This window comes from Helicoverpa zea, chromosome 24 (genome assembly GCF_022581195.2).
Source record: "Helicoverpa zea isolate HzStark_Cry1AcR chromosome 24, ilHelZeax1.1, whole genome shotgun sequence".
NCBI lineage: Eukaryota > Metazoa > Arthropoda > Insecta > Lepidoptera > Noctuidae > Helicoverpa > Helicoverpa zea.
In genome coordinates, this window is record NC_061475.1 from 1639019 (window position 1) to 1658970 (window position 19952).

General features: G+C 37.6%; 1 protein-coding gene across 1 annotated transcript; it reads left to right on the plus strand.

Annotated features, from left to right (window-relative positions):
- The first annotated feature begins 1340 nt into the window (after positions 1–1340).
- On the plus strand, positions 1341–19937 carry LOC124642321 (facilitated trehalose transporter Tret1-like). Its single transcript, XM_047180703.1, has 5 exons — positions 1341–1802; positions 1866–2270; positions 13763–13931; positions 15181–15368; positions 18386–19937. Exons 1-5 carry the CDS (start codon positions 1341–1343, stop codon positions 19448–19450), a joined length of 2289 nt encoding a protein of 762 aa, XP_047036659.1. The 3' UTR covers positions 19451–19937.
- The last annotated feature ends 15 nt before the right edge of the window (positions 19938–19952 follow it).

The window sequence follows — 19952 nt, forward strand, 5'->3', positions numbered from 1 at the left end:
TAAAAAGCTTCAAAATTGACTTAGGCGTCGTCCTAATTGGCAGCGATCGCACGATAGCGCGATGCGTTTTTCATCTCACGATCTCACTATCTCACTTGCGAGGTTCAAATAGGACACTCTGATGAAATCTGTATGTTTGAACTCATCGAACGACGAGAACGCATCGTGTCATCGTACAATCGCTATCAATTAGGACGACGTCTTAGATGAAAAACGCATCGCGCCATCGGGCGATCGCTGCCAAGTAGGACGACGCCGTAGGCTGTATATTAATCCTGACAACCTAGACAGATTTGCATAAATAGATGTTCCTATATAGGCTTATATACCTACGTAAATGGTATATAGATAAAAATCCAAAAATCCCGATTAACAAATTCATATCACTGCCAAGCTTAGTAACAATTACAATGACAAAATGGCGTAAGCGACAATACAGTTCTATGTTATACGACTAATTGGGTTTCGTATGCAAATGTACGCGGTTTGCTTATTACACTGGCTTTGGAGATGGTATATTATTGTGTGCTGGTTTCTGGGGAGAATTGGAGATATATATTAGTGGGGAAAGATGGGTTTCAGGTCAGTAATGATCAGTAGGGAAATACTATGGTTGAGTAGCTTGAGTTCTAAGCTATCGTGAAATGGTCAATACTTTTGCGATGGTATAGGAATACAGTTTCGTAGGTAAAATTACTTGATATTAGCGAGTAAGATTTTAGTGGACCAGAACCTAATGGTATTAAAAGATGAAATTCGTGAAAATTTCGTTAAGAATACATAAAGAAAAACCATTGTAAGATAAGTGTGTAAAACTACATAAGTACCTTCCTACTAATCTTACCGTAAAATGAGCAGGAACCTATTTCCAACGATTGCTAATCTAAATAGAAATGTGAGTCCCAAAAAAGTGAAAAGCACATTCCAAATCAATTTATCTCAAGCGAAATCTGTCCTTGAAGCTCACACAAAGCAGAATATACGAGCAGCAGCCCTATAAAACACGCTTTAGGATTCGCCGTACGCAGATAAAAAAGGGTTCTATAGCTCTTGCTAACAACCCTACCCGACAAAGATCCACTGTGCTTTTAATCCCACATTCCAAAATATAGCCTCAACATCACACCCCTTAAACGACGGCACTAAAACGTACGGAACATAATGTACCAATAAGTTAACTATCCGTCTTTACAAGTCAGTAATATCGTCGTAAAAACGGGACACAGCGCCCCACAATCCGCGTTTGCCATTCAGAGCCCGCAAATCCGTTGAGTCTCACCAATCCCTCATTAATATACGATTCTTTTCTTTTCAGGCGGGAAAAATCTAATAAGGGGACAATGGCCGGCTCCCGCGAGAGATTGCTCTATGAAAGGAGGCCTGATTACGAATATGAATACGAATTCAGGCGCCGATATGAGCCGTACGACCGGGAGAGCCACAGGGACACCAATCGATACCGGCAGGAGAGACGGCGGGATCTACACGACCGACCTCGACGCAAGAACGGCTATGTGTATGAAGATATATACTCCGATTTCGACGAAGCACAGGGTCGATTATCTCTGTTCAGACCCATTAGGCCTGAGTACTTGAACCTCCCGACGACTTACGACATTAAGTACAACTCACTGCCGAGGAATTATTATAACTACGAAGACAGGAACAATCGGAGGTACAAGAAGGATCATTACGATTTTAGAATCGAAAACGAGAGACGAACGCGGGAATCTTATGAATCTTATAGAAAGGCTGTCGAAACTAGACCAAAAGATACAATTCCGAATACAAAAAATCCGATAGTTTTAACGACAAGTAATTCTAACAAAAATACTTTGAATGCTCCAACGAATTCAAGTTTAAAGCAACCGAAAAACGTTGCGATATGCAAGCCGCATCGTATATCAAGCAAGAGTGCTCAGTACTGGACGACTGACTCGCCCGAGAGAGGCCGACCTCGTCCGAAGAAGCCCGAAGAGCCGAAAAAGAACGTAAAATTTTCCGAAGTGTCTGGTTGTAACAGAAAGATGGTGGTCGACGATCCTATTTGCGGCAGGAAATTGGTACCGGTGAGAGAATTGGAGGTTTCCTTGGACCAGATGATACAGAATGGTTATTTTGAGAAGCACAACATTCCGATATCGAAGCCGGTAGAGGGGGGGATGAAGGAAGAGATAAAAGCGGCGGGCAGTGCCGTGCCAAACGGGAAGTGCTTATCGGGCGGCGGGAAGGAAAACCTACCGCCGAGGAAAACAAGACATCTGCCGCAGGTGAGGCCTAACAGTTTTTTTATTAACTGTCGACTACTGCCTTTCTGATAAACTTAGTAGGTACTTTATATTTTGGGTCGATGTTCTATCAGTGATTTTAGAGTTCGAACGGGTGATATTATAATGCCATTATATCTGTGTTCTTGATCCGACATTCACTCCATTTTAAAACAAGAAAAACTCTTCGGTGCTATTCCAATTCAAATGTCATTAATTCGAGCATGATTGATACAATAACCACAAGATTCCCGAATCTTAAGTAGTTCAAATCTTAATTAGTCTACCCCAAAAAACATTTCTAAATTAATCCCAAAAGAAAAATATCCGCTTAGAAAGCAAAAAAAGGAAGGAGATTTAATATTTTAATTTATTTTAATAAAACACTCGGTGCCAAAATCTTTGCATTTGACGTTTAAAGTGTCAAAATAAAGCCGCCATTGTTCTCCGTGACGTGGGGGGGGGTTCCTTTCAGTCAGCTTCCCTGATGCATAGTAACAATGCTTTTAGGGTACCAGGATTAAATACTTAAGTATTTATAGAACCTTTTGAACTTTAAAAATTATTCGTTTTGCAGATTGATGGCAAGTTTTATTCTGTAAGCCGAATGTGAAAAAAAAACATTTTATTTTTCCATGTCGAGTTAGTACCTAATTACTGAGATTAGCGCGTTCTAAATCAAATTCTTTAGCTCTACATATAATATAATAAGTAGCTATATAAAACGTGTTACAAAAATATTCAAAAAAATATTAAATCATTAATTGACTCTTAATGAGGGGTCATTTAACCCCCTTTCGGCTTTGCGAGTACATTGTAACTCGTTGTATTAAAGGTACATTCAATAGAAAAATTCAGTAAAGTAAACATACATATATCATCATCATCATCGTCATCATCTCAGGCATAGGACGTCCACTGCTGAACATAGGCCTCCCCCTTTGATCTCCACAGATACCTGTTGGAGGCGACCTGCATCCAGCGTCGACATACATATAATTATACGAGTACTAAATAAGACCTATTTGGTGCAGTCTCTGTTATCCATCGAAAATCAATAATTAAATGGAGTATTCGTTTCTTTGTGAGCTCACGTTTACAGTTTCAAAATAAAACTAGCGTCCGATGCTATCTGCAACACAATTGAGATAAAAGTTTTTAGTAGAAATAGAATAAAAACACATTCACTGCAAAATGAACTTAGAATCTACTAATATTATGAAGCAAAAGAGTTAAGTTGTTTGATCAACAAATGTTATATCTAGTATGTACCCCGTGTTTCATACAAATAAATATTCTTATTTCTTGAACAAGCTGATCTCGGGAACTACTAAACTGATTTGAAAAATCTTTCAGTGTTTGATATGCCATTTACCGAGAAAGACTGCAGGCTACGTTTAAGCTTCAGACTACTTTTATCCGGGTAATAGTTCCCACAGGACACGGATTAAACCGCTGGCGAAAGATTTTTAGCATAGATTTAGGTTCTAGGACATCCAAATCACCTCTATCGATGACCGTGGTAATTTAATCTCCTCTCAACATAGATTTCACACACATTATGAAACACAACCATGGAGAACGAAATGACTAGCGGAGGTGCCATATAACGAAAAACCTCCTAAGAAAGTAGCGCGACGACATGCGAGTGTTCAGGGACGAGGAACGTTACTGTCTTCGCCCTTATTACGCCCTTATACGTCTTCTTTAGACCCAATCAGTTTTTGTAATACAAAAATCATTGACAGATGACTCAACCAAAGAACCCAAACGCGTCGTTAGTTCACTCGTTACTGATCGTTTCGGTCATGAGCACAGTACCTATTTGACATAGAATCCGTATTCGACTGCCTACCTGCATATGGCATCTCCGATCATATTTTTTTACTCCGCGAACACAGCCCTTCAGCGCTCGCCTAAACCTCTCGTACACAGTACAACACATTTAACCCTAATAACTCAACGGTGTAAGGATTAGGCCACATTATTCTACGGGACCCATTAGAGCGCAGATTGGTGTAATGGCGTCCAATAATTAGAGGGTTACATTTTAATATTATTGACTAATAGGATTTGAGCACGGATGACAGAATGTTGCAGTTTGAATTTTATAATTTGATAGAATTTACAGAGGTTGGTAAAATTTCTAACTTTTGACTTTATGTCTCATATGATTTTGGAGGATAAACAGCTCTTGAAATAACAGTTGTAGAACAGATCAGATTTTTTATACTCGATTATATAAGTACGTAAGGTTGGCTTTTAAGTTCTGTCGTTTGATAACTTCCCGCGATTATTAAAAAAATATATATATGCAATTTTTATCTTCTTGAATTTAGAATTCGAAAACAAAAGAATGTTTTTAAATTGGTCGAATAGTTTTATTGTATCGTTCATTCAAACGTGGCAGGTCGGTTGTAAAAATGGAAATGTCTAAGGAAAATTTGCGTGCGATAATTTTCTAGAACTTTAAAAGGCGGTTGTCGCGACTTTAGTGCTTTGAAGAGATTAGTTCTGTATTTAGTGATATAGCACCATGCCTTAGGACCGTAGAACGCCTATATTTAGGATTTCAACGTGGCCACTCTAGCCTCAGTGACAAGCCACGTGAAGGTCGTCCAAAAAACGCCATAACGGAAGATAATATCAACGCCGTGCGGCAGCTAATTCTCGCAGACCGATATGTAACATACTGTAAAATAGAGGCATCCGTGGGCATTTCAGGGACCACTATCCAAAAAATTCTGCACGAAGAACTTGGCGTAAAAAAGTTGATCTCTCGTTGAATACCCCTTTTGCTTAGTGACGACCAACAAACAGCCCGTGTAAGTTGGTGTCGCAAAACTCCGCAGCGATTTAACGGAGGAGAGTCAAAGCATGTCTATGATATAGTCAGGGGTGAGGAGTCTTGGATATATGCTTACGATCCATATTCCAAGCAGCAGTCAACTGTCTGGGTCTTCCAAGACAAGCCAAAACCGACCGGAGTCATTCGTTCAAGAATCATTAAAAAAAAAATGGTTGCCTCGTTTGTGGCGAAGGGTGGCCACCTCGCCACTATTGTACTAGAATATTGCAAAACGGTTACCGCTGACTAGTAAACCACTATTTGCTTGCCACAAGTCATCACCGAATGTAGAAAAAATAATTCAAGATGTCGAATGATCCTGCACCATGACAGTGCAAGTTCGCACACCGCCCGCCAAACAAATACGTTTTTGAATTCCCAAAATGTTGAAATTTTGGATCATCCACCTGACAGCCCTTACTTAAGCACTAACTATTTTATTACATTCCCCAAAATTAAGCAAATTCTTCGTGGTCTACCTTTCAGCACACCTGAAGAAGCTGTTGACGCTTGCAAAAAGGCCGTTTTGACTACCCCCACTTTGGAATGGAATAAATATTTCAAAAACTGGTTTGAACGTATGCAAAAGTACATTAAATATCCCTAAGTATTCTTAAAAAAACAATAAACAGTAATAACCTATTGGATTGTCTATACTTATTTCAAACGACACAACTTAAAAGGCAGCCCTCGTATAGGCATGGTGGATCAGGGCATTAGTGCTAGGTAAAGATATAAAAAAAAATCCACAAATTATCATGGACTATTAGGCTTTTTAGTGGGACAATATTGACAATATTTTATTGGTATTTAATTTAATTTTCATTACATTTAGGTACTCTCACTATAGCACCAAAAAAAACGCAAATAATGGTCACCCATCCATTATGAGACCGTATATCTTAGACTTGAAAACTTTGGTACCACCTATGCGGGGATTATTTTTATTATTATGTTCAAATAGTCTGTAACAGCCTTAAGTGGCTAACGTTGATATTTCGGAGCAAATGACTCGTAATTAATAATCTGTCGAAAGCAGAAGGATTAATCATTATCCCACAGAACTCACTAATGACGACTTAGTGAAATTGTGAGCGTTACAAACAGTGGCTTTCGGTTTTCAGTTATTAGTTTCTCGTGGCTAAGTACCAACAGGCGATGGCTCATAAGGTTAAACAGCGGTCGTCGGTAGATTCTGAAAGCATATTAAATTAGTAGATCACGTCTGTCCTTTGAACATCTTTGGCAGTCATTACGATAAATCTGAAGCCAGATAGGCTGAAAACCAATTATCCGATAAGGGGTTTACTTAATTGTCTAAACAGATTTTTTTTATCAAAATCGAATCAGCACCTCCTGAAACAAACGCCTTCAAACAAACTCTTGAGTTCATAGTATTAGGATTGACACTTAGTTAATTGATTAATTTGCTATCAAACTGCTATATTTATGGTTGAATTACCCATTGTGAAAAAAAAGCCTCATTTTCAATAAGCAGCATTGTGGGATAACATCGTAATAAAAGCCTGCGGGCCCCTGGGCCCCCGGCACTTTTAAATAGGTCATGCCGCCCGGGGACCGTGATTTTATTATGGTTTACATTTTCGCTCTGATTTGTAGAAACATCGTGGAAAAACATTATGTTTTCTAATTAGAAACGAGTATTATGAAACACATGTAATGAAATATAACGTTTTCTGCTAGTAGATCATGTTAATATGAAAGGTTACTAGGAGAAATGGAAGGCAGATGACAATAAGTCCCTGATAAGATTCAGTCACTCCGTATCAATGAGTTTCAATGACTCCTTACATTCATAACTGAATCTTACAAGTTAATGAGCTACATTTTCGCAATCCATGTAAATAACAAGATCTGAGTCAGTCGACCGCACCGACATACATATAATATAGCTTGTTACTACTGAGCTTAAGACATTTTCTTCACTTGCCTGGCTTCTGAGACAGCCTAGTTTTCGTTGCAAACACTAATCATTGTGAATGTCATGTTGGTACTGAGTTCATTCAACCACGAGCTTCAAGGTTGGATGGATGCGTAAGGATTAAGAGTCATGTCTGTCTTCTGTCTATCAATATCACTTTTTATGTTGTTGTAGTCCTCTTCCTGCCTTGTACTCTATTTTATTTGCGGTCAATATGTTTTCAGCGTCTATTTCGCTCTGCCAGTCGTCATACTAACTCTCTCTCTTCATATTCATTTCTAAGAGAGTCCAAGACTGGTCTATCATCTTTTCTTCGGTCTTTCTCTCTTTCTCGAATCATCCATATTCCTAATAAGAACACTTTTTGTAGCAATTGTTTCATCCCTCTTCATTACATGCCCTTGCATTTTTTCATTCATTACATTTTGTTGTTATTTAATATTGTTTAGTATATGAAAAAAGGCAACCTAGTAGCTGCCCTAGTAGCACAGAATGATTAGACAATAGGTACAGTAAAGCTAAGCTTGGTCGAACCGAACTGCAGGGAATCTTCCATTCCGTCCAGTTCTACATAATACAAGTATATAATGTGCATTTACACAATTTATTATCTAACCACGTTCATTTTTAAAAGCCTTGTTGCATTACAAAGTTACCTAAGTGAATCAAAATTTGCAACAAACGCCTTTCAAAAAAGATAGACTGACAAACATGAAAAATATAAGCCTAAACAACGTATGAATATCGATTTTCCTAACAAAAGACTTTGGGTGTTGTTTAATGTTTATATTTCATTTTTAGCGGCTATTGTCCATTGTACATACATTGATGGATTCACTTGTCTAACGTCTACAGTTAATATGGACGGCTTTTGTTTATATTGTAGCCAGAATTTTTTATCGACATCGACTTCTAATGGCTTTAATTTTTGGGAGAGGATATTAGGTATGTCAATAATAAAGATTAATTTATTTTTACTTATTTACGTAAATACACATAAAAAGAACAGGAAAGCGAAGAATGAAGAAATAAACTGTTTTCTTTATGTATAAGTATTGCTAGTTTCTAAAGAAATATTTTCCAGCTAAGCTGCAATGCAAGAAAAAAATATTAAAGAGACAAAAAGTGTATAGAAAATAAACCGGCCAAGTGCGAGTCGGACTCGCGCACCGAGGGTTCCGTACAAATGCTGTATAGATAAAAAGTGAGTTTCGCGCCAACCGTTCAGTTTAGAACAATCATAGTTATGGTAATTTCGTGAGAGTCAAAATAGTTAATATTTTTTATTTTATAATATAACTAAAATAGTAGGCCAGTACCTTGTAAAAGTTATTTATATACAACATTTTATAGTCATCATTCAGAAATCTGATTGAAAATAACTAATTATGTCTTAAAGGTCATGGGGCATATCTGACCCGCTTTGTAAAAAGTGGCGGACATGAATCAAAGTCGTTTTAAATCGTGGAGAATGGTATGACGTTTCTTTGAATATAAATATTTTATTAAAATTCCATGGAGACGAATGTCCAGGATCGTTTGAAAAATATAAAAGACAAGCAGTTTCAGAGGATTGTACAGGTTGCAATGCTAGTTTTTATTGGTAAAGACATTTCATAAAGAAGGAAGGTGCCAATCCGGATGACCAGGATCTGATGAGGATCTGGAAACCCAGAGAAATCGAGGGCAATTCTTGAATATTGTAGGCACGCATCGAGTCATAACCAGACATGTGAGTGTATTTTTGAGGGTACTGGTAAACTGAAGGTTTGGAGCTGATTTGATTATGGAGACTACAGAGAGTCAAGGGAACTCCCGAACGGTATGTTGCAACTACCACGTGTTTGGGCTTATTTTATTCGTATTGGCGAAGACTTTCCACAAAGATAGGTTTGACTGCCATTGTGGGATCGACAGCTAAGATCAGATATAGTTATGGGAACTCCTTTACAATTTATAACGTAACCTTGTGTTGGAGCTTATTTTATTTTAGGTGATGAGAATTCACTACTAACTTGGGTTAAAGCAGCCATTGCAGGAATGGGATCTTTTATTTTTGAGGGATTAATCACCTAAAGAGCCCCAGTTTCAGGTTTTTTTCCGCCTGGTTTCTAGAGCCTTGACAAAAGTGTAATTCTGTCCCTTTCTTTGTTTTATAAAGTCGGCATTATTTTATTTTGTAGCATTTTACAAACAAATCCAACTTCAAACATATAAAAAAGCAACAAGAAAACAAAAGCAAGAAAGAAATTAAAAAGATGTTAGGTGCATCGGTCTAGAAGTCGGTGTCTAGAGGATGCATCTATATTTATTTAACCACCGAGATCTAGACCGATGCATATAAACAGTTTTCTTGTTGTTTTAGAAGTTGTTTTTTTTTTGTAAAAAGTTTTTATTTTTATAACTTTTGTGAAAAGTTCTCGTCAATACGAATAATATAAGCCCAAACACGACGTAACTAAAACATACTGTTGAGGAGTTCTCTCGACTTTCTCACGTCTCCATCATCAGGTAAGCTCTAAACCTTCACTGTTTGACAGTATCACCAGACATACATCTGAGAATCAAGTTTTAATCCTATGCATGCCTACAATTTCTGATAGTTGCCCTCGATTTCTCACGATTTCCATCATCAGATCCTGACCTGATGACAATGGAAATAAACGGCGAGTATACTCTTTCACTACAAAGAAATGATTTCTCAATTCCGTCAAACTTGGTCGTTTAAATTCCCCATTGAAATGAGGAAAATATTTAATGTTTACACCTGATTTTCTCTAGATTCCCATGGTTCACATTGATGCGACTAATGCCATAGTAAATCAGAGCCTTTATCATTATACTGTGCTATATTTCGTTCGTATCCGCCGTGGGTATGGTTTTCATACTAAGGTACCCAATGACCATTGAATGATTTAAAATTTTTCACAGTTTAGAGGCCATTATATTTCAGAAGTGTTTGATATGAATTTCACTTTTTATTCAAAACGTTAATATCTCTACGCGTTCATGTGAAAAAGGGTAGGTAGTAAGTTTATAATTATTAAAAAAAATATTTTATGTCATGTAAGCAAAAATAATATTTTAATATTTTATGTAACTTCAAATTTATCATTTTCGCAATTTTTCCTTTATCTGTACTATATAACGTTGCTTCGTGCCGAATTTTAAGATTCTGAGTTCACGGGAAGTACCTTGTAGGTTTTGATTCCCTAGCGTGTGACGGAAATTCGTCTAAGGTGTCGGTAAAACTGCTGTATCTTTTGATCGCGTTAACTTAGAAGTTTGATTTTTTCATTGCTTAAAGGGACAATAGACCTAGGTATTTGGTATAAATTTCAATTTGGTACCTTTATTCGTTCGTGAGAAATAAGGTAGTAAGTTTCATTTTATTAAAATATTTTTTTTATATTATATAACAAAAAAAATGAGATTTTCGCAATTTTTCCTATATTTGCATTATATAACAATGCTTCATGCCAAATTTCAAGATTCTGAGTTTACGGGAAGTACCCTGTAGGTTTTGATTCCTTTGCGAGTGTCGAGAATTTGTTGAAAATATCGACATAATCGGTTGTATCTTTTGATTGGCTTGGCTTAGAAGCTTGATATTTTCACAGCCTAAAGGGACAATAGACCCGAGTATTTCATGTGAATTTCAGCTTGATACGTCCACGCGTTCTTAAGATAAAGGGTCTTGACAGACAGACAGACAGACAGACAGACAGACAGACAGACAGACGGACAACAAAGTGATCCTATAAGGGTTCCGTTTTTTCCTTTCGAGGTACGGAACCCTAAAAACGTTATGTAAAAGAATTCAAGAAAAAGTACATTTTTTTGTTCAATGCTTTTATCTCTACTGGCACTAATTGATAAAGCATCTTTGTTTTGCGTTGCCCATTTATAAAAAAAGGTACGGTAGGACACTTTGTAAAAAGGTATACTACCTATATCCTTCGACCCGCAGGCGAAGCCGCGGAAAACTTACTATTGGAACATAAAGCGCTGTCACCTGTATAAATCGCTGCAAATCGGATTCCATCCATTAGCTATCCGCTAGTTGTTCGTAAACCAGTTCAGCTATTAAGCCGCTTTTCTGGCCTACGCCACTTTGATTAGCAACAACGAATGTTGGTGAGAAATCTATATTTTTCTACGGGCAAACAATAGGATTATATGGATCGGAATGAGGACGTACTGTTGCCATTAAAGTTGAATTGCAAATATTTTCAATTTCATGAAAGATAAATTGTTTTTTGGTTAAGAGCACCCAATGAAACTGTCGGCCGACTAAAAAGTCTGCAAACACATTTTTATCAAATTCAAGCATGGCGATTCCACAAATTATTTCGGCGGTGTACATCACACAGTCAGACAGTCGTGGTGGCCTAGTGGGCAAAGAACCAACCTCTCGAGTATGAGGGCGCGGGTTCGATTCCAGGTCAGGCAAGTACCAATGCAACTTTTCTAAGTTTGTATGTACTTTCTAAGTATATCTTAGACACCAATGACTGTGTTTCGGATGGCACGTTAAACTGTAGGTCCCGGCTGTCATAGAACATCCTTGGCAGTCGTTACGGGTAGTCAGAAGCCAGTAAGTCTGACACCAGTCTAACCAAGGGGTATTGGGTTGCCCGGGTAACTGGGTTGAGGAGGTCAGGCAGGGCAGTCGCTCCTTGTAAAGCACTAGTACTCAGCTACATCCGGTTAGACTGGAAGCCGACCCCAACATAGTTTGGGAAAAAGGCTCGGAGGATGACATCAATCATCCTTCTCCATGTGAGAGGAGGCATGTGACCAGCAGTGGGACAATAAAAAGGCTGTAACAGTAACAGTACATGAATCAAAATCAAAACTAATATCTAATAAGCATTCTACTAAATACTGCAGCGTTGCAATTCCACCTAAACAGCATTGTCAGAGCACATTTTCACCTCCCAAATATCGGGCAGTGAACCTCACACATCGATCGGAACATCCAAACTCCTGCCATGTATGCAATCAAAAAATTTTCGCGTTGGGGAGGCCAAATTCCGTACCGAGTTTCGCATGGAAGTTTTTATAGGGAGGAGAAGTGGGGGGTTAATCCGCCAGCCGTCCTAATGAGGAGCAAGTACGTTAAGTACCAAGTTTTTGGACTGGCTTTGAGGGTTAAAAGGGATTACGGGAGAAGTTATTGATGTATGTGTGTATGTTTTAGTAGATTGATATGTTTATGTTGGCTATATGTTAGGATGAAGGTATATTTATGGCAAAAAAAAAAATTAAACGAGAACTCTTTTGATGTGTGTTTCTGGAACTGATTAAGACAATAGGCCGGTTTTTGATGTGACCAGTAATCACTGCCCGTACTAATTTTTGTTTTTTTTTTGGCCATGTACATCTGATGCTCAAAGACTAAGTCTGCCTAAATACATTAAAAAAAAACAATTATTTTCACGGGTGATGCTGCGAACATCGTCTAGTCGCTATACAAACATTAACATGTTTCTATACAGTTGTTTACAAAACGAAGTGGCAAACATCTCGAATCAGTACATTTTTACGTTATTTTTCGGTAACACCGGCAACGAGCACGTTCGTACGTGTCACAGAATAGATCACCTTGATATTAACATACATTATTTACTTATCTAGATTGTACCGTAAACGTATTATGAAAAACTTTGAAGTAAAATGAAAATAAGTAAACCTTAAAATTGATGAGTCGCGAAATACTTGATGGGTTTTGAGATAAAGCACCTTTTCAAACATGAATGTTGAATTTCGTGTCTTTGCTATATTCACAACGTATTGTTTTACATTTTTAAAGTAAAGACATTTTTTATTGTTGGGTTCAGTTTATGTACATATTTACATGACGTAAAAAAAAAGCCTTATTTATACATATATACAACTAAAAAATGGCATCAAAAAACTCCTCATCGCTGCCCACCGGGAATTATTGAATTTTAAGGAGTTTTCTTGTTTGGAGCCGATTTCATCATCGAAACAGCGCAAAACTGTTGAATACTATTGGTAGCGTGAGATAACCAGAAAAATGTTAATTGCAATACAAATCCCGAGCTAACTTAAGGTCATGGCAGATTATAGCGGCACCGCAACAGCACGGCTGCAGCACGGCGTCGCCTCGAATTAAGACTACGGCTAGCTGCCAGCGCGCTAACTACGCGTTGTCCGCAAGGTGCCAGCTCGCCGTCCGCGCGCCGGCCGCGCGCCGGCCGCGAGGTGTAAGCTTGATGTCACCGCAAACTCAATATTATTTTAAGACAGTTATGATTGAACACGACGCAATGACGTTGTTTCGCTGCCGGCTCGGAGTCGGCGCGTAATTAGCACGCCGTCGGCGCGCTGTATGCATGAGGTCCGCTCGCTTGCAGCACGCGGGCGGCGAGCCGAGTTGTGTGGTAGCGGCAAGCGCGTTGACTGCTCGCCGTTGGCTTTTTCATATTGACATTACGAAATATATTATAATATACACGATTTAATGCTCTAAATTGAATGACAACTTAAATGCTGGCGTGGAGCCGTACTGTGGCGGTGCCGCTATACTGTGCCATGTCCCTTATTCATACAAATTCACAAAACCCTATCTAATCGAATCTAAATAACTTCCAATATTGATTATCCTAAGTTTCCGATTTTTTCGTGCCATTTCTTTGAATGATGGGGAACAGGTTAACATGAAAACCTTATTTCCAGGTGCTAGCAGCTCTTGCGGTCTCCTTAGCTCCATTCTCAGCAGGTCTCGGCAAGGGTTACAGCTCACCAGCCATAGCCTCGCTGCAGGGACCTGGAGCCAACGCCACGAGGAGGGATTTTCAGCTCACTGATCAGCAAGCATCTTGGTTAGCTTCGCTGTCCTTCCTTGGTAAGTTTCTTTGGAACCCTTTAGCCTATTTGAAGATTTTATGGGGAACCCTATTGTTCTATGAAACTAGAAAAAAAGGAATGGATCAGACACTTTTAGTCCTTTGGTAATTTATATTAATGAGAGAATTAGGGTAAAAATGCATGTCATCGATTCTATGGGAAATAAAAGCTTCCAGGAATACGGGAAACTGTCACTTTTGTAGCTGATGTTAGTTCTGTAGAAAGGGAAAATATTCCACTAGTGATTATAAGTGATTCGTTGAGAATAGATCCAAAGTCTGGGTAGGGCTGGAATAATTTTTTACACTCTCAAATTTTTAAATTCCACCCCATCCAATCGTAGAAACTTCTGCGACCAAAATATCAATAAATATAATGCTATTGACTAAAAATAAAACATAAATAAAAACTCGCTATTGAAAACGTTTAGCCAAGCCCCACAAATCCCATAATTCCTTTTAAAACAAAAACGTAATAATAGGATTATGACAATCCTCTTTTCGTTAAAAGCAGATAGCAGGAAAAATTAACAATATCTATTGCTGGCCTGTAAATCCCGACCTTGGACAGAAAGGAATTTAATTAAAAGTCTTGAAGTTCCTGGCCAGAAATATTTATGGTATAGTAGTGTCATGCTGAATTTTCTTCATAAATTAAAGTGAAGTTTAATGATTTGGCATATTTTGTGGTCATTTGTGGTTATATTAATACCTAATACTTAAAGAAACGAACACACTCCCGCAGATCTCTATCTCAATTGATTCAGTGACGTCTGCAAACGAAATAGGTTCTTGCAAAATTATATAATCAGTTAACATACTGAAAAATAAACTAGCAGTTTGCTCGCGGTTTCATCCGTATCCTGGAAAAACTTGTTCTCGTACCTTTACAAAAATAGCCTATGTTACTCAGGAAGAGTGTAGTTTCACAACATTGAAAGAATTTTTCAAATTAGTTCAGTAGCTTCGGAGCCTTTAGGCACAGATTACTAAAGAACTTTATTTATTTTCAATTAAATGCACACACACTTACACTATATACTACCTAAAACTACTTATCTTCTTATTTTTGTATCATAGGTACAAAAATAAAAATATGTACAAAAGAACATTGATTAGGCATCGATTATTAAATAGCTTTAGGGTTACCTTCTCTATTTTATTTGTATAGAAGTATAGAAATGACTCCCATCATACGTTCCAATACAGCACTTCCTCAAACCCTCAACCACACACTGGTCTTTCCAGGAGCCCTCTTCGGCGGCATGGCAGGTGGCGCCGCGATGCGTCACGGACGTCGCCGCGTGCTCTCATTGGCTGCGGCGCCTTGCAGCCTGTCCTGGCTTCTCACGACAGTAGCCACGTCAGTTCGGATGATGTGCATCACTGCCTTCCTGGGCGGGTTTTGCTGTTCTATATTGACTATGCTGTCTCAGGTTGGTACTGGTCTTTATCATCGTGTCAGCCAATTGCCGTCTACTGCTGGACGTAGTTAGTGCTGATCTTGACTATCTTTAATTCCATACAACTTTTCAGCTCTGATTGTACCTAACCTTAAACCTTTCATTAAGGCAAACAACTTACACTAAGAATTAACACTTGCATCTAAGGTAAACTTTAAGGCAATCAAAATAACAATGAAAATAACACTTTGATTGATAGCAACATTGCATGTTGTAATAAACAATTAATTTATTGTAAATTTTTAAAGGATTTATTTATCTACTAATCAAGGATTGCTATAACTTTTCTGTTGTTTTGTTTACTACATATAGAATTTTGAACTAAACATAGGAACTAATAGGTTTAATGTGAAATTCCTACATCTAGTAATCAAATAAACTGATAGATCAGTTAGTATTGATGTTTTTAGTCCACTCTAAAAAATAATTGCGGCATTACATTTCAGTTGTTATACAAAATGTGAAACAATGCAGTCATCTACATAGCTTGTAGACCTTGTTCTACAGCAATTTACTTGTCCCTGAAAACTTGAAATACGCTCAAACATCAGATAAAGACATCTGTCAAATTAGAAGTTAAGCGCAATTATTTGTACGGACATTTCAATTTATAACACCCAAACCAAAGTAAAATTGCCCCTATTTCGTCTGAAATAGAGTCGAATATCCTTTGGCAAGATCTGGAAGGACCGTTTTCCTAGCCCGCATGTTTCATACAATTAGTGGGGTGACCACGCCTCGCTTCAGATGAAGGACAAAAGAAATTCTCTATTGTACTTAAGTTGTTTGATTATGTAGATATTTGACTTTAATCTTAAGACTTCTTTTAGGTTTCTTTTTGTTTTGTAGATTTATTTGAGAGATAAATTCGTAAGCCCTTTTTTAATGGTCATTACGCAAAATGTCCAATAAATCCTGTTCTAAATATTAATAATTTTAATCCGGCTAAAACATCTTTATGCCATTTCACTCATCTCTTAACAATCAGCAGATAGGCACAGTAACTAAGTTCCTGTAAAAATAAAAATAATAGCGCTTTATAATTGTTTTGAATGGTTCCATATTAATATAAGTAACATGTGCACCCCACCAAATACCGAAACCCCTTAAACTTTACCCAAGCTGTTGTACTCTTCGCCATAACATCGGTCCCCAAGGCCCCATAATCACTAACCCCCTTACTTATAAACGTGAATTAAATATAAATGTAAATGTAATACTTAAGGGCTGTTTAAGAAAATTCTTACTTATAAACTTTGCTTAAGCGTGTCTTAGCTAACATTTAATCACTACTTAAGACTTTAAGTAGTGATTAGTTAAAATGTTGCTTAGAAGGTGATTAGAAATTTTATAAGTAAGGGGGTAAGTCACAAAATTGCGCTCAAAGGAAACTTCTAACGATAGAACCACTTATTTATTACTTCTAAAGTGGTTAAAATTTAATTAATTTATCGTTTGTTTTATGTATTCTTGCTGATTTACCGTCACTTGCAATTTTCAAGCTATCTTCTGTTTTCCTTACGGAAGATAAGATTAGATGTTTCAAAATGTATGGAGCCCCGGCCCACTCTTTATACACCACTAGCGACCAGCTCCGGCTTCGCACGGCGTAACAGTATTTCCCCACTATTTTATGTATGTTATTGTACATATAAAACCGCGGGAAAACGGCTACTTGTACATATAAACCTTCTTCTTGAAACATTCTATCTGATAAAAAACCGCATGAAAATCGTTGGCGTAGTTTTGAAGATTTAAGCGTACAAAGGGACATAGGGACAGAAAAAGCGACTTTGTTTTATAATATGTATGTAGTGATTTTATTTTTTTTATTTTATTTTATTTGGGAAACAAACAGATACATTACACCAAAAAGTCACACAATTTAAACCAAACATAATCCAAAACAGTTTCCACAACATCATTAAAACATTTACGCCGAATCAGAACATTTATGAAACGGATACAAAAAAGTTAAAAAAAAAGAATGTATATAATAATAATTGAATTACACATTACCTAAAATCAAACAATTGATTGATTGTACAACTGTTACTTACTGTTACAGTCCCACTGCTGGGCACAGGCCTCCTCTCACACGGAGAAGGATTGATCATATGAGCATTGTGATTGTACAAGATGGTAAAAAATATTTAAAACAATTTTCAATGGTCCAATTAATTTTACACAAAAATATACCCTTGAAATTGTAACACACAAGACAAAACCATCATGGCGGTATGGTTAATACTGTACGGGGGTAGTTCGTCGTAAGCTGTCATGGTGATTGATTAATGACATTTGACATATGTATTTGTCAAATCGATGGTTTACCGTCTTTTTTTGGTAAGTGAGTATCTAAATTGTCGAGACGCCATATACCTACTGGAAGTCAATAAAACTCATTGATAAATATAACAAATTATTAGAAGAAAATTATACATTTAAGCAATTTATCTGTATTTTTCCCGAATTCCTTAGATTTTTCTGGATTGTTAGAGGCACTGTAGGTACATATAGTGGGCTGGATTTGAAACATCTTTACGTTACTTGTATGAAGCTAATGTCGGAATTCTATCTCCAGTAAAGCTAATCAAAAGATAGATCAAAAATAGGGATCGGGTGTTAAATCACTAACTTTGTAATTAGTATGCGTTGTTTAAAAGTAATTAGGAGTTCGGTAGAAAAGAGGATTGCTCTTTTCAGGCTTCAGATTAATTTGTAAGTTTTTACTTGGGAGACGAATCTTTTGTGTAAAATATAGCTACGTAATTAAAATAACATTGAATGGTCTACTTCATCTTAAGAAAAGCTATTTGAATATTTAACTATTTTATATCGCATATATTTATGTTTTACTTAACTTTTCTATGTTGTTTATGTTTAGTCTCCACTATATCAACAAATTATACCTACTTTATAACAACCAAGTAAGATATCTCATTCAAGTAACACTTACCGTCACTAACTCCTATCCTTTCTTCTACCAGGTATATATCAGCGAAATATCAGTTCCCGACATCCGTGGCTGCCTCAGTGCTGTGCTCAAGATAGTCGGCCATCTTGGCGTGCTCTTCAGCTTCACCATCGGTGCCTACCTCGACTGGCAGCAGCTCGCTTTATGCATATCCGCTGCCCCACTACTTCTCTTCTGCACAGTCCTATACATACCTGAAACACCAAGCTACCTCGTTCTCACTGGAAAAGACGAGGAAGCCTACAAAAGTCTCCTCTGGTTACGCGGTCCCAACTCTGATGTAGCTCAAGAGTTGGCAACCATACGCACAAATGTTCTCGCTAGCAAGAACTTCAGTCAAAGACAGAGCCAAATGTCTGGAAGTCAGCTTTTAAACTCCTTTGATGTCAGAACCATGAATAGACTCTTAGGACCAATTTTAGTGACTTGCGGTTTAATGATGTTTCAACGGTTTTCTGGGGCGCATGCGTTCTCGTTTTATGCTGTGCCCATATTTAGAAAGACTTTTGGTGGTATGAACCCTCATGGAGCAGCTATAGCTGTCTCATTTGTTCAGCTACTGGCTTCTTGTCTCTCTGGCTTGTTAATTGATACTGTAGGACGTCTACCGCTTCTTATAGTGAGTTCTGTCTTAATGTCCATGGCATTGGCTGGTTTTGGGAGCTATGCGTACTACGAAGAGGTTCATCGTAATCAGAGAATTCAGAATGTCATGTTCCATCAGACTATAGGACAGAATGACTGGATACCTCTGCTCTGTGTCCTAGTATTTACTATAGCTTTTTCTTTGGGCATGAGTCCTATCTCTTGGCTGCTGATTGGAGAACTATTTCCATTGGAGTACAGGGCGTTTGGCAGTGCGATGGCAACAGCGTTTAGCTACCTCTGCGCTTTTGTTGGCGTTAAGACTTTTGTAGACTTCCAGCAGACCTTGGGATTGCATGGTGCGTTTTGGTTGTATGCCTCTATAAGCGTTGGAGGCCTCTGTTTCGTAGTCTGCTGCGTTCCGGAGACCAAAGGCAAAGACTTAGATGAAATGGACCCCAATTACGTGCAGAGTTTATCGCCGAAGAGGTAAAAAGTTAAAATTACTTCGTGTTTACTTGATAGCTTTTGGTTTAGAAGTAGATAATGTAGAAAGGGTTAACAGTAGGATTTGGGATGGAAAACTATAAATATTTGGAATACTAAAATTCTATATTAAAAGAATGAGAACACCACAGAACGGCCTTCTTAATGAAGTTCTATAAAATAGGAATTGTCGTGTAACATAGGCTAGATAAAGTAAGATAGATCCCTATATTTAAAGTGGCTTAAAGAATGCAAAGTTTTCAAGTAAACACGAAGCTTTGACAATAATTGTACGTAGGAACAAAATTATATCGAATCCACCGCGAAATTTTGGCTGTGCTTTTAAACATTTTTTAATAAAAAATACGCCTCATAATTTTATGGTGGGCTATCTTAATCTTTAGAAACTTAGTGAAAGATGAAAATACCAGATATTATACTCGCATATCCTCTAATCCATATCTAAATAGTTTGATTTAAACATAGTCCGGCTTACCACAAAAACTTTT